The 15,147-nt window shown below is 44.3% G+C and overlaps 1 protein-coding gene across 2 annotated transcripts in view; it reads left to right on the plus strand.

The window, feature by feature from the left end:
- The first annotated feature begins 702 nt into the window (after nt 1-702).
- LOC128418397 (phospholipase A2 inhibitor gamma subunit B-like) overlaps nt 703-15,147 on the plus strand; it is a 30,346-nt gene continuing 15,901 nt past the window's right edge. The window contains exons 1-5 of one of the 2 annotated variants that reach the window (XM_053398031.1): nt 709-946; nt 3,340-3,456; nt 4,347-4,493; nt 5,585-5,722; nt 6,701-7,202. In XM_053398031.1, coding sequence (XP_053254006.1) covers nt 760-946; nt 3,340-3,456; nt 4,347-4,493; nt 5,585-5,722; nt 6,701-6,906 — 795 coding nt within the window. In that variant the 5' untranslated portion in view covers nt 709-759 and the 3' untranslated portion in view covers nt 6,907-7,202. Of the gene's footprint in view, nt 947-3,339; nt 3,457-4,346; nt 4,494-5,584; nt 5,723-6,700; nt 7,203-15,147 lie in introns of those variants that run through there. The other variant, XM_053398032.1, reaches the window with a different exon arrangement.

Here is a 15,147-nt window from a genome sequence, read left to right on the forward strand (position 1 = left end):
GAAAGGACTGACAGAACCCGAGACCAGGAAGAAGAGACGGTGGATGAAGATTGGCAGAAAGTTTAAAAATTCATTTAGAGAAATATTGCAAAATTAATGACTGTTAGGAAAATCTTGGAATGAAACTATTAGGCTTTAGTAGAAATGTTATAAGGAGTTATGTATAAATAAGTTTTTAAGTTCTAAGGTTTCTTTTATGGTAAGATAAGGCTAAAATAAATTAAGACAACTAAAGGACAGAATACAGTGAAAGATGGAAAGGATTTGCTGAGATAATTAATAATTAGAATACAAAAAAGGGAGGTGTGAGGAGGTCGATGAAACAAGTTAATGAAGATAAGGATATGGGAATATTGGATTTGTTTTTAAATTTATTTTTTTGCTCTTGTTTTTGATTTTAGTGTATTGTATGTTTTGTACTTTTTATTCTCTTTTTATTGATTTGTATTGTTTAATCTCTTTTTTCTTGCTTTTTCTTTTTCTTTTTTTTATGTAACTTTAAATTCCCAATAAATATCATTTAAAAAAAGAAAAAAAGAAAACTCTTATGAAGGGGGAACTCAGATGGTATTTCACCCCATTAAGAATGACCCAAATTTTTAGGACTCAAATATATAGGAAGGGTTAGTCTCACATCCATCTTGGAACCATTCCTGGGAACACATGCTCAAGTTCCAACCTTTTTTCGAGAAACGCTCTAGCCCTTTGGACACTAGGTGGCAACCACATAAATATACTTGATCGCTGGAGAGCTCTTAGATGCCTTCTCCCTCTTTCTGGGAAGTGTTGGTCTGCAATAAACCAGCCCAGCTCTTTCAGATGCAAAGATCTTTTGCTGCAAGCAACGGATTTTCAAACCTGGCTCTGATTCTAGTCTTGAAACAGATGTCTGGTGCCATGAGCAGTGTTTTCCTCACCTGCCTCCTTTATATTTTCATACCTGCAGGTAAGTGTTTTGTGATTCATGGTTGGTGGGGGGGGGGCTCAGAGAGGTGCAGGACCAAACTTTGGCTTCTATGCGCTGAGCACTGGGTCTCCTGTCCATTCCTCCACTTTTAAAACTTTTTTTTTTAAGGTTTGCATATGGTTCAGCTGGGCATGCTGAAATTCCCAGTGTGACGACAGCTGTTTGCTGTCATAATTTGCCCAGAGGCACTTGGTACCTTGATGCTAATTTGATTTGGGACCTTTGTGTCCCCCGGAGTCCTTGAAGCACTTAAGAAATGGCCCTGATTCATGGGTCCCCAGCGTTCTGTTCAGGGCTCATTCTAGAAAGCATGGGTCGGAGAGGTTTTTGTTTTGTCCCATGCTTTCTAGACCCTGGTCCACATGGTTTTTTGTTTGTCCCTCCGCTTCCCCTGGGAAAACCCGCTGTTTACTGTTGAATCGGAACAAACGTCTACCTGTGGAAAAACCGATTATTCTGAATCAGTGGTAAACGGTGGGTTTTCCTGGGGGAAAGCTGTGTGGACCAGCGCTCAGTGCGGGAAAGTGGGAGGGAGGGCACAACGAGTGAAATAAGGACACACTCCATTCTCATGCCCTGTGAACAGAGCAAACAATATGAATCTTAAAACATAGGCGCTACTGCAGAGCCATGGTTTCAGTGTTGTTTCAAGTGCTCAAGCTATATATATCATTTATTGTTTTCTTATTTGACGAGAATTGGAATATAGGCTATTTCTGCTAGGGGTTACTTTTGTGCTTAAGCATTTATTTATTTATTTGCTTTGTTATTAGGTTATTATGTTTTACTCAAAGTTGCCTTGGGAGACTTCCAGCCGTTAAAGGCAGCCTATAAATATTTCAAATGCATTAGTGGAATAAACAACACTCGCCTCCAGCCTCCCCCCAAATATCTTGCTTATTGTATTGATTGATTCTGATTCCTAGCATTACTTTGCCTCTGAGTGCTCTGCTTAAAACAACCGACACATTCCGCTAGTGGGCCTGAAGGTTTGTATATTGTTTTGCAAAGCACTTACATAGGATCAGTTCGCCTTTAAGTTTTCCCCATATTCATAACCTAATTGTCACACCCCTTTGTATGCCGAGCCAGTTACTGTGCTCTGTAAGTGAGGTTTCCTGGAGATGCCACCTTATCAGGACATCCGTTCCACACAGTGTACGAATTGGGCCTTTAGTGTGGCGGTATCTGCCCCTTGGAATGCCTTCCCCTTGATTATTAAACAGGTGCCACTTCTGTTGTCTTTTTGGCACCTGCTGAAAACCTTACCCTTCCAGTGTGGTGTAGTGGTTAAGAGTGGTAGACTCGTAGTCTGGTGAACCAAGTTCACGTCTCCGCTCCTCCACATGCAGCTGCTGGATGACCTTGGGCTAGTCACACTTCTTTGAAGTCTCTCAGCCCCACTCACCTCACAGAGTGTTTGTTGTGGGGGAGGAAGGGAAAGGAGATTGTTGGCCGCTTTGAGACTCCTTAGGGTAGTGATACAGTGGGATATCAAAACCAAACTCTTCTTCTTCCACCAAGTCTTTTCAGCTGAGAACTTTCCCAACTGCATTGGAATTGTTTCTAAGTTTTTTTTTAAAAAAACTAATTCATCACTTGTTGTTTGACACCCTGAGCTCCTTTGGTAAGAAGGGCAGGATATTTTAAAGAAGCTGACCTTTTAGTGCAGAAGCACCCATACTTTGAACCTCGCTTCTAATTCACATCAGGTGGGCTCCTTCACCGTACTCTTTCTGACTACTGCTAAAATGATTTCTGTTTCAACAAGCCTACCCGGAACCACAGGACGCGGGTGGCGCTGTGGGTTAAACCACAGAGCCTAGGACCTGCCAATCAGAAGGCTGGTGGTTCGAATCCCGTTGCTTGGTCCCTGCTCCTGCCAACCTAGCAGTTCAAAAGCACATCAAAGTGCAAGTAGATAAATAGGTACCACTCCGGCGGGAAGGTAAACGGTGTTTCCATGCACTGCTCTGGTTCGCCAGAAGCAGCTTAGTAATGCTGGCCACATGACCCAGAAGCTGTACGACTGGACCTAATGGTTAGGGGTCCCTTTACCTTTACCTTTACCCGGAACCACAGAAAGTTGATTTGTGTTTCAATGTTTTGTTTTGTTCTTTTTTTAAAAAACTTGCCGTGGATTTTAAATATTTTTGGAAGGTTTTATAAAGCTGTTTTAAACTCTTTTTATTGTTTTATTCTTTTTGTAAACTGCCTTGAGGTGAGGGTTTTTTTAAAAAAAACAATCAAGTGGTTTATAAATTTGATGAACTAAAATAACTAATATAAATATAAATAAAATGTTCTGTGGCTTTTTTTTTGTCCTGGCAATTAAAGAAGCCGGCTGATACCTCTTTTCCTTTTCCTTTAAGGGTTTTCCCTGGAGTGTTGGAGTTGTGAAACAACTGGAAGGAATTGCCAAGGGCAGAGGCAAACTTGCCCCATTGATTACGAAGAATGCGGTGTCCTTCAGTTGGAGAGGTCATTCGGTAAGGGCAAAGGGCCTGAATTTGTGGGGAAAGTTTGGAATTGTTTTGACTTTTCTCTTTCATGCACCTGGGCTGATTGGATCGTGCAGGATAGGTACTCCTCATCTGCACCTTAAATTAACAACAGTATCATACTGCTTTAAACAGACTTCCTCTAAACAATCCTGGGAACTGTAGTTCACTAAAGGAACTGAGAGCTGTTATGCTTGAACAGCAGGACTTCCCCTGCTGTCCACCCCTAAATGTGTTCTGCAGGGTCTCCCAGAGTATGAATTGGGAAGGGGCAGGCAGAGGCAGATTTAGGAGAGCCTGACTTGTTTGCCTGCACTGGGTGCTAAGCCAAAAGGGTGCCATAGGGGGTGGTTCCACAGTGACGTAGATTAGAAGATGAGAGGTAGTGGGGTTCCAAATTTTGGGACCACTGAAATTTGAATGTCCAAAATTTGCCTGGGCATGTATCTGCCAGGGAAAGGTAACTCCCCCAATCACCCATCAAAATTGGTTTAAACTGGTATCTTTGTTGATTGTATTGATGGTGACTTCTCTGTATTATTGCTATTTTATTCTATTTGTGTTGTTATTGTTAACCGCCTTGAACACCATTTGGTGGAAAGGCAGGGTACAAATTTAGCGAATGAATACAAAATAATAACCATGCAGGGGGCAGAGGTGGGGGAATCCAGTGGTGCTACCTGGGGTTGATGGGAGTTGTAGTCCAAACCATCTGGCAGGTGCCAGATTGATGGACAAAAGTGGGCTCGATGGACCTAACCGTAGCAGCAACCACGTTCATTATAACATTAGGACAACAAGATGTTGGCCAGGAATTTTCTTGCAGCGGATACTTCTCTGCTGTATCAAACATCACCTCTCTTTTCCTATCCCTACAGGACAAAATAAGCAGACAACTGTGAAGAACTGCACCCAATCTAACAACTGTGACAAAGAACTTGCAGTTTTCAATATGGGCAAGAGGCGGACAATACTGGGCAAGATTTCGTGCTGCACAGCAGATGACTGCAAGAGCATTAACCCCTGTAGGTACTTTGACGCCTCCTTATCTCTCCCTGCTTACCATATTTAAGTCGGGGGGGGGGACAACTATCCAATGTCTTCTTTCTTCCACACACACCTTTTCCATTTTAATCTCACTGGGCTTGTATCAGTGAATGGCTTGATCCAGGGTTTGCCGAAGTGGTCCTCAAGGGCACCAATATGCCCTCCGGTACCTACTAGGGCACCTCTCAAAACTCTACCATGCAGGAAGAAGAGAAGAGTTTGGATTTGATATCCCGCTTTATCACTACCCTTAGGGACGCGGGTGGCGCTGTGGGTTAAACCACACAGCCTAGGGCTTGCCAATCAGAAGGTCAGCGGTTCAAATCCCCGCGATGGGGTGAGCTCCCATTGTTTGGTCCCAGCTCCTGCCCACCTAGCAGTTTGAAAGCACGTCAAAGTATAAGTAGATAAATAGGTACCGCTCCGGTGGGAAGGTAAACGGCGTTTCCGTGCACTGCTCTGGTTTGCCAGAAGCGGCTTAGTCATGCTGGCCACATGACCTGGAAGCTGTATGCCAGCTCCCTCGGCCAGTAAAGTGAGATGAGCACCGCAACCCCAGAGTCGTCCGCAACTGGACCTAACGGTCAGGGGTCCCTTTACCTTTAACTTTAAGGAGTCTCAAAGTGCCCAACAATCTCCTTTCCCTTCCTCCCCCACAACAAACACTCTGTGAGGTGAGTGGGGCTGAGAGACTTCACAGAAGTGTGACTAGCCCAAGGTCACCCAGCAGCTGCATGTGGAGGAGCGGAGACGCGAACCTGGTTCACCAGATTACGAGTCCACCACTCTTAACCACTACACCACACTGGCTCTCAGGAGAGGTTGTTTGCTGTTCCTCCTCATTTCCCGCTTCTGCTGGCTTAACTTCTTGTTCCTTGAAGATACATCCTAAGACATGCCTGCATTTCAATGGTTACCAGTAGGCTGGGCCTCCACTCTGTTCTGAACAGAGGAGAGGTGGAAAGAACTTCTCTGTGTGTGACAGTGGCATGCAAATGTCATAAATAATAATAATTTGGTTGCAATGTCTTATCTTATCTCGGGTCTACCTGTCTCCTCTTTCTTGCAGTGCGTCCTAGAAAAATCACAGTTAACGGATTTAGATGCCCGTCTTGCTATTCTGTGCACGGCGTGTGTGTGGAAGAGTCTATGGAATGTTCTGGAGATGAGTACTATTGCGCTCAGTTGTTTCAGACCCCAAGTACAGGTAAGTCATTCTGACGTGCTCAAGGTTATCCGATAAGAAACATCTCCCCTTCCCTGTGTATTTTCAACTTTACACATGAAGAGGGATTTGTTTGTTAAACCACTATGGGAATTGTAGGTCGGGGAAGTGGTGGGAATTGCCTCCTAACTATTCCCAGAATGATTTAGCAAGCAACACTCTCCTCCCAGGGAACCCTGCAGATTGTAGCTCCGTGAGGGGAAAAGCTCTCAGCACCCTTAACAAACTACAGTTCCCAGAATGTCCCTTTTCACATCCTTGGGTAGTTTTGACAGCAGCTTTCATATGAAATAACCCACTGAGGGTTGCCACCTGTCCTGTATCATACAGGATTGTCCTGTATTTCAATGTAAAATGCTACGTCCTGTGATGATTCTCTCTCTCTCTCTCTCTCTGTGCCAAGTTAGGGAACCTCTTCAAATGCATGTCTTTGAAAGGGTGTGTGAACAGTCATGTATGTAAGATCTGGGTAGCCAATCACAGACAGATTTATAAATTCATGTGTATGTGTGTTTACATGTGTGTGTACCAAATTCCAGAGGGGCCACCCTGTTAGGCTGCAAGAGGTTGCAAGAGATTGCTTTGAAGTCACTTCAGCACTGGATGGGGGGGGGGGAATCGTCCCCCAACCACCCCGCCCCAACCTGTCCCATAGTTTGCCAAAGCAAAGGTGGCAACCCTTTATTCTAGGCCTCTTCTGTCCTAGCTTCTCCACTTCCTGCATCTGCTTCTTGGCCAAATAGAATTAAGAATAGCATCAGAGAATTGAAGCATTGAAAGGGGCCCTGAGGGCCATCTAGTCCAACCCCCTGCAGTGCAGGAATCATTTTGCTCAATGTGGGGCTCCAACCCACGACCCTGAGATCAAGAATCTCATGTGAGCCATTGAGAGGGAGAAGAGTTTCAGGGCCCTTCCATTCTCCTGATGTTGACTGCCATCTCCTGAAATTCTCTCTGCAGGAGGGAACACTGTGACCGTCATAAAGGGGTGTGCAAACAAGGCTTACTGTGATCAGATGGAGAAGTTTGCCTCTGCAGCCAAGATGAGGTTACTTGAGACAAGCCATTGTGTACTAGCCTCCAGAGCAGTTAGCATCATTCCAGAATTGTTTGGACTTTTCCTCTCCAGCCATGCTGGGCTCCTGTTTGTGACAGGCCTTCCGTGATCCCTGCATGATAAACCTGAGCTATTTCTCCTTTCCGCTCAGGCCTTATCCAGAACATCGCCTTTTTTTGACGAACGTAGAGCTAAGAGAGTCACATCTTCCAGGAAATATTTTCAAAAAAAAGAGCGCTTCCTATATATATAAAATATAATTTATTATTTATACCCCGCCCATCTGGCTGGGTTTCCCCAGCTACTCTGGGCAGCTTCCAACAAAATATTGAAATACAATTATTTTATTTTATTTTTATTATTTATATTTTGGAAGGAGAACGGACACACGTGTAGCATTTACAGTGGTGCCTCGCAAGACGAAATTAATTCGTTCTGCGAGTTTTTTCGTCTTGCAAATTTTTCGTCTTGCGAAGCATGGTCAAGTCGCAACTGCACCTCTTCAAGCGGTTTTAAGAAAAAGGAAACAAACTTGCAAGACATTTTCGTCTTGCGAAGCAAGCCCATAGGGAAATTCGTCTTGCGAAGCAACTCAAAAAATGAAAAACTCTTTCGTCTTGCGAGTTTTTCGTCTTCCGAGGCATTCGTCTTGCGAGGTACCACTGTATAATGCTGCAGTTGATGAGGAAACATGTTTTGAAAAACTCCTTTGCTGCTGTAGTTCAGCGATGGGGAACCTGAAGCCCTCCAGATATTGTTGGACAACGATACAAATATTTATAAAAAAATCTATTTATGGACTGCTATTTCATTTTTTAAAATCCACAAAGTGCGTAAAACCATACAGTAAAAACATATGAAAAAGTTAAAAACAGACACCAATTAACCACTGTAGAAAGCTGTATTCTTAATTGCCTGCGTAGGCCTGGGGGAATAGAAAGATTTCAGCAGGCGTTTAAAAGTTGGAAGAAAAGGCACCTGCTGAACTCTGTTGCAGTGTTCCACAAGCCTGGGCTGATGATGTCATCAAGCACACATTACAAACTTGGGGAATGAGCAACAACACTCATGCAAATGCAGAGGCGCCAGGTTGTCGGCCCCTCCCCAAGACTGAGGGGCCCCGGCATGTGGTGCACGTGTGTGACATCATGCATGCACCATGCTTGCATTGTTGTGCTGTTGGGAGGAGGCTGAGCGCTCCGGAGGAGCCGGCTGCTGAAGCTGCAATGTTTGTTGCCGGATGTGTGTGGTGTCGCATGCGCATGACATGCGGCGAGCCTCCTCAACATGGAAGGGGCTCGGCCCACTTTCAACAAATATGGAGGGGGCCAAAGACACCTCGGGCCCCTAGAGTTGGTGTGCCTGTGCAGATGATCTCATTGCTTGAGCTGGGGGTATAAGGGTTCAAGCGATTCCTGAGGCACCCTGGACCTAGGTTGATGGCAGGATGGGGTGGAAGGAAGGAAGGAAGGAAGGAAGGAAGGAAGGAAGGAAGGAAGGAAGGACTACCCAACTAACTAGTCACTGGGATGCTCTCTTAGGGACCATAGGATTGCACCTTTCACATATCTAATTGTCTGTCTGTCTGTCCCTAATCTCCACCCTGTTCAAAAATAAAACTTTCTAGGCCTGTGTAATGAGATAATGAGTCACAATATGATGTGTGTATTTCTTTACATGCTTGCCTGTCACAATGCTGATTGTTGAAGTGCAAAGTGGAATCAGGAGCAGAGTTGCTTTTGCACGATAAACAACTGTATATTGACAATTTCTTTCAATCAAATGACTACATTGTAAATGTTAAGAGCATGCATCGGCTCTGCTTGTGGACTGAAATATTGTTATTTGTATTTCTAGCCTACTTTCTAGTCAAATGAATCCCAAAGCGTCTTACAAACAATAAACAGTGTTCAATACTCCCATTGTTCTAGGCGCATTTTGCGACAGGGAATTTCATTAGCACGAGAGGTTTCTGACCTCTGGGCGCAGTACTGTGTCTAAGATTTCAGATAAAAACTGCAGAGTGAAAGGAAAGGTGGACCTTTTTTCTGCCCACTTTCATCTACTCTCTGAAGCCTGGAGAAGAGACCCTCTTAAGAATATTAGGGGGGTGGACAGGGGGAGGGACTAGACCATGTGAAAAATGAACATAATATTTTAGCTGCAGTTCATTCATTTTCAGCTTTGTATTCTTGTTGTAACAAAAGTGCACCTAGACATTCCGTTGTTGCACCCATAACCTACATTTAAGGTGCCATTTAGCTCCTGGCTTTCATATCTCTGTTTCTAACACTGACAATAAATAACAGTAACAGAACAGAACAGAACATTGCAAGTACAGCATAAATCATGTAAGATTCTTAACAAATCACTTGAAAAACAATCACAATCTGTAAAACACCATTAGCAAACCAGCAACTGAAAAATAAGAGGTAAATGGAGTTGATTTGGTTGCCTTTCAAAGCGTGTGTCTTTTTTTGGAGCGAGAAATGAAAGTTGTCCATGTTAGGATGTTGAACCAATTCATAATTCTGCACCACTGTGCTGCTGCTGGTGGCACTGTGAAATAGACTTAATTGTGTTTACTGTCTAGGGTGCAATGCCATCATGATGAATCATGAAAGCGGATGAGAACTGGGAAAGCATTGCGTGCTATGCAGTACTTAAAAGCATTAAACAATTATGAGGAGCCTTATCTAAATAGGAAATAAGATTCCCCCACTTCCCTAGAGACCTTTCATCAATGGTTCCCTGCAGCTGCTCTGAAATAAACATTCAGACCCGAGACTTCATCTGTAGGGAGCTGTGGGGGTGGAGGGAAATAAAGGTGGAAAATCTGCAGAGCATTATTGGTCTGTAATGGGATATAAGGTCAAGAATGGGTAGGTCACTAAGCTATTTCCCCTTTGTTCCAGCCTGTTGGCAGGCAGTGCCGAGGATCCTTGCTTTGCCCCGGGCACTGGCAACCCATGCTACACCACTTCCTCAAGGGTCATCTAGTAAAACCCCCTGCAGTATAGAAATCACAGCTTAAGAATCCCTGATAGATGCTTTAAAACTTTCAATGGAGGAGAGTCCACCACTTTCTAAAGTAGTCAGTTCCACTGTCATTTCTAATGGTTAGTGGGAATCTCCTTTCTTGAAACTTGAATCCATCGGTCTGGGCCCTACCCTCTGGAGCAGCTTAAGCAAAACGTTTCGATTTCCACCTTCTCTGATCTGATCTGCTCTGATGTGAATGAAGCAGAGCTGTGGCTGCAGTGGCAGTTATAGAACACCGAAGATGGAACGTCCAGGACAAAATGGAGCATTTGCAGTAGCTGAGAGATGATCTTCCAGGCTGAACGAACCTCAACAGATAACAGGACCTTAACTGCTGTGGTTTCCCAGCATTTTGGAGATTCGGTTGAGATGGACAGTCCTTAACACAACACGTTAAAGCAAAAGGTATTTTGTTAATTGATATATGGTATGCATATATGGGGGATGCGCGTGGCACTGTGGGTTAAACCACAGAGCCTAGGACTTGCTGATCAGAAGTTCAGCGGTTTGAATCCCCGAGACGGGGTGAGCTCCCGCTGCTCGGTCCCAGCTCCTGCCAACCTAGCAGTTCGAAAGCACGTCAAAGTGCAAGTAGATAAATAGGTACCGCTCTGGCGGGAAGGTAACCGCCATTTCCGTGTGCTGCTCTGGTTCGCCAGAAGCAGCTTAGTCATGCTGGCCACATGACCCAGAAGCTGTACGCCAGCTCCCTCGGCCAATAAAGCGAGATTAGCGCCGCAACCCCAGAGTCGGCCACAACTGGACCTAATGGTCAGGGGTCCCTTTACCTTTTATACATATATGTATACACAGGAGCACATCTATACTTGTGCACACCCCCACTGGACACCACACCATGTGATTGGACGTCACATGCATTGCTCCACCTACTTTTGTCTGTAGCCACTCCCATTACCGCTCATCAGGGAAGGTGACCCTTAGATTTTTTAAAAAAGCATCTCAGCCCCTGTTCTCTAAAGGGACTTCCCAGATTCGTGCTGCTGAAAAGTCCTGAACCTAGTCTGCTTGGAGCAATAGCCAGTGTTTGTCAAGGTTAGAGCAGACCTACTGAAATTAATGGCTATGAGAAACTTCCAGGAAGCCTCTACAACAGCTGCGTGGATGCTACTTGCCCAAAGATGGAAGGAGGACAAATTACCTATACAAGAAGAAGGGTTGAGAAAGATGATAGACTATGCCAAAATGGTGAAAATGACCTGGAAAATCAGAGATCAAGAGGACAATAAATTTAATAAAGAATGGGGAAATTTTATAAGTTACTTGAAAAAAACACTGTAAACAATTAAAAACAATTGCAGTATTTAAAAAACAACAACACCTGCAATGAAGGGAGAATTGGGATAAAAATGGAGTTTTAAGAAAATACGGAAAATATGGTACAATACAGTTTGAAAAGAATACAGTATCCAGGGAAACCATGGAGGGGGGAGGGACAGAAGTTCTGGGATTCTGAGAATCCTATTTGAAAAACAATTACGATTTATGTGTGGTGATAATTGTTAAAAGTGAAAATGAATAAAATAAATAAATAAATAAATAAATGCACTGCAATGAAGAAAAATAATGGGGGTGGGGGGTGGGAGAGAAACTTCCAGGCAGCCTCTGCTGAGCTCTCCTGGACACAAGTAGTAAGTTGCTCCCTCTAGCGGCCAACATCTTGTCCCAGAAATAGCTGTCATTCTAAAATAAGGGTTCATCCACATTCCATTTGCCTTGCTGCTTCCCCCCAGGAAAACCTGCAGCTTACCTCTGAATTGGAACAAACAGCAATCAGGCTTTCTGCAGGTGGCCGTTTGTTCTGATTTAGAGCTAAGGAATGAGGGAGAGCAGCAGGGTGAAGGCAAAAGCACAGGACAAGGGGAAAACCTCTCGAATTCTTTCTTTCTAGGCAGGGGACAAGCAGAAGTGAGGACGAACCCTAATGTGGATGTTGTCCAGTTTGGCCTCCTTTGTAAAGCTGCTATTGCTGTGATGATATTACTGCAACTTGGGCTGAGTCCCTTTGATGGGCAGAAGGCAGGGAAAGTGTTTGGCCACTCACATTCCCTTTCCAGAAAGCGTTTCTCTGCTTTGTTCTGTAGAATGGCCCTGGCATAGTCAGAGACACCATTGCACCCCTGTGGTTTGAATCTCAGCCTTGGGCTGGAATTATGAACACTCCTCTGAGTGTCTGCCTCCTTGCCATCTCCATAGTTGTGGGTGTGCATATTTGGCTCCTTGAGATGGGAGGTCTTTGAGATCTTTTTTTGGTTGGGGGTTGCTGACAATACCCAGCTTGTGTCAAAGAGCATCAGCGGTGGCTACTCCTCTCACCTGGCACAGGAATGAGCGTCCCTGCTGGTGTCTTGCAGGTGAAAATGATGACATGCCTGTTCAACAAGCCTGTTTACACATTAAATAATTTAGAGATGACATTTCTTGGCTGTGAACCTCTGGCTAGGTTTCATCTCTCTCTTGTGGCCTGTTTTGAGTTCTGCTTTGCTTTTTTGCTTTCCAACCTTTTAGTTCACCCTCCTCAAAAATGTACTTCAAATCTTGGGGTTCCTCAGAATATGCTGATACCTCCCTCTTGTTTCTCAGTGGCCCTATTCCTGCTATGCAACCATTACCCATCAGCAACTATGTTTGCTGTTAGAAGAAGTGACAGTCATTTTCTGACTACAGAGGCCCCCAAGAAAGCTGCATTTAAAACAATGATGTTTAAAGCAAGCAAAGGAAGCCTGCTTTGGGCAGACTGGTACTGAAAAGATGTTAAAAGTAGTGCCCTAGATACAGTTGTACCTTGGTTTCCAAACAGCTTCGTTCTTGAACGTTTTGGCTCCCGAACGCTGCAAACCTGGAAATGACTGTTCCAGTTTGCAGTGGCGTAGTGTGGGTTGTCAGCACCTGGGGCAAGGCAAGTAATTTGCGCCCCCTAACCCGTGGATTTGCGCCCCTAACCCTAACCCCCAGATGTTGCGCCCAGTGCGGCCGGCCCCCCCTGCACTCCCACGCTACGCCACTGCCAGTTTGCGAACTATTTTTGGAAGCCAAACGTCTGATGGGGGTTCTGCAGCTTCTGATTGGCTGCAGGACCTTCCTGCAGCCAATCAGAAGCCATGCTTTGGATTCTGAATGTTTTGGAAATCGAATGGACTTCCGGAATGGATTCCGTTTGACTTCCAAGGTATGACTGTAATTCCATAAACTAGCTGGAGGGCCACCATCTGCTTGGCTAAGAAGCCAGATTCCTGGCAGCAACCATTCCATCAACTGAGGGAGGAAGAGATGGGAAGCAGGGCTGCTCCATCAGACCAGTTGAAAGACCAGCAACTTTTGGCTCCTTAATTAAGATCCTTAAACTGTTTCTATCCCAGCTGGTCACCAAAAGAGCATGTAACTAATAACAGGTAACTGAACTAGATTTCCTTCTTCCTCCTCCCTTCCCATCTCCTTCCGCTTCATGTCTTTTCAACAGTGTCATTTAGGGTTGCCATATTTTGAAGAGCAAAAACGAGGACACATTTGCCAACTACTACTTTTAACTGTGGATCGCTATGATGACTCTAATTTTACATACCCATGAAAAAGAGGGTGTGTCCTGGAAAAAGAGGAAACCTGGCAACCCTAGACTGAGGGCATCTTGTTTTTAACAGATCTATAAGCCACTGTGGAAGCATCTTTTGCCCAAAAGGAGCAGGCTATTTTTTTTTTTATAAAAATGAATCAATAAACTCAACAATGAAGAATGCCATTTCTCCAGTACCTCAGCATCAGAGGTGGGGTGGAACCCTGGTAAAGGCCCTCTAGTTACTATGACAGTAGATAGGCAGATGCAAGCAGACATTCAGTTAGGCTCTCAGGTCTAAGAACTCCCTGTTTCCCCTGCATTTTAGGGGATTCTATGCTGGACAAGGGTTGTAGCAACAGCAGTGGGACCTGTACTGGTTCTACAGCGCCTTGTAGCATGGGTTTTGACAAACTGTGCACCCTTCAGTTGGAGAGCACAGGAGGTAAGCATGCAAGACACACGTTCAGAAACCACCCCAGTTTTCCCTTCTGTGGCAGATATAGCTTGATCATGGATCCCAATCACTCTACAGAGTAAAGTAATCCTTCCCTGTCTTGGCACCCGCTGCAGATATTAATATTGCACAGTTTGAAGTGACTGGAAGCATAAGAATGGACTCTTTTTGGAAGAAATCATTGTCCAAACCCATAAATTTTTTATGCAAAGTTTACTTACAGAACTTTCTTCAGAAACATAGCAAAATACAGTAAAGGATACATCCAAAATATCCATAAGATTTTGTGCAATGTCCAGCACTGGCTCAGAATCTTCTTAGAAATAAGACATAATTCCAAAAATCCGAAATGTCTCTCTTCCCTGCTTCTAGCCTGCTCTAGATCCTGCCTAAGTCCATACAGATTCTTGGAGAGATTCATTTACATCCTTACTCTCAGAGAGCTCAAGAAGAAAAAACCCACCCACCACCCTTCCAAGATGGCGAATTTGCAACTCAATACCTTCACCACATGATCAAAGCTTGCAACACTCACATGTTAGATGGCAGAAAACAACAATTACAGTCGTACCTTGGATCCCAAACTCCTTGAGAGTCAAATGTTTTGGCTCCTGAATGCTGCAAACCCAGGGTGCAATTCTCGGAGTGGGGTAGCAAGTGATCCTACTTCGCAGAAAACTCTGGGAATTGCAGCTCTGTGAGGAGAACAGGGGTTTTCTAACTCTCAGGACTACATTGCCCAGAATGCATTGGGGGAAGCCTTGACTTATTCAGATTGGCATAACACTGTCTTAAATGCATAATGCAGATGAGGTGAGGCCTTAGTTCACCTACTGTACCTGAATGCACTCTGGAGTTTCACTTCCCCCCAGTATACATATTTTAATTTCCCTCTCTGCCCCATATTGTCATGATTTTTACTGGATTCCTTTCTTGAATAACTGGGTTGGGGGTGGAGCTTATCAAATGCTATGACTTTCCCCTCATTAACCATTTTAATGAGTTGGTCATATGGATTTGAATTCTGTGGTGGATGATATCAAGTGAGAAAAATGCTTTCTGAACTACAAATGCTGTGTACATCCAACACTCCTGTCAGTGACTGAAATAAATCGATTCATTCATACATCCAAAGCACATGGTTCTGCCCCCGCCAAAAGAATCCTGGGAACTGTAGTTTGTTGAGGATGCTGGGATTTGTAGCTATCTGATGCACAAACTACAGTTCCCATGATTCTTTTGGGGGAATAAAGTGGTTTAAATATATGGGGTGTGCATGCTGC

This window comes from Podarcis raffonei, chromosome 8 (assembly GCF_027172205.1).
Source record: "Podarcis raffonei isolate rPodRaf1 chromosome 8, rPodRaf1.pri, whole genome shotgun sequence".
NCBI classification, from domain to species: Eukaryota; Metazoa; Chordata; class Lepidosauria; order Squamata; family Lacertidae; genus Podarcis; species Podarcis raffonei.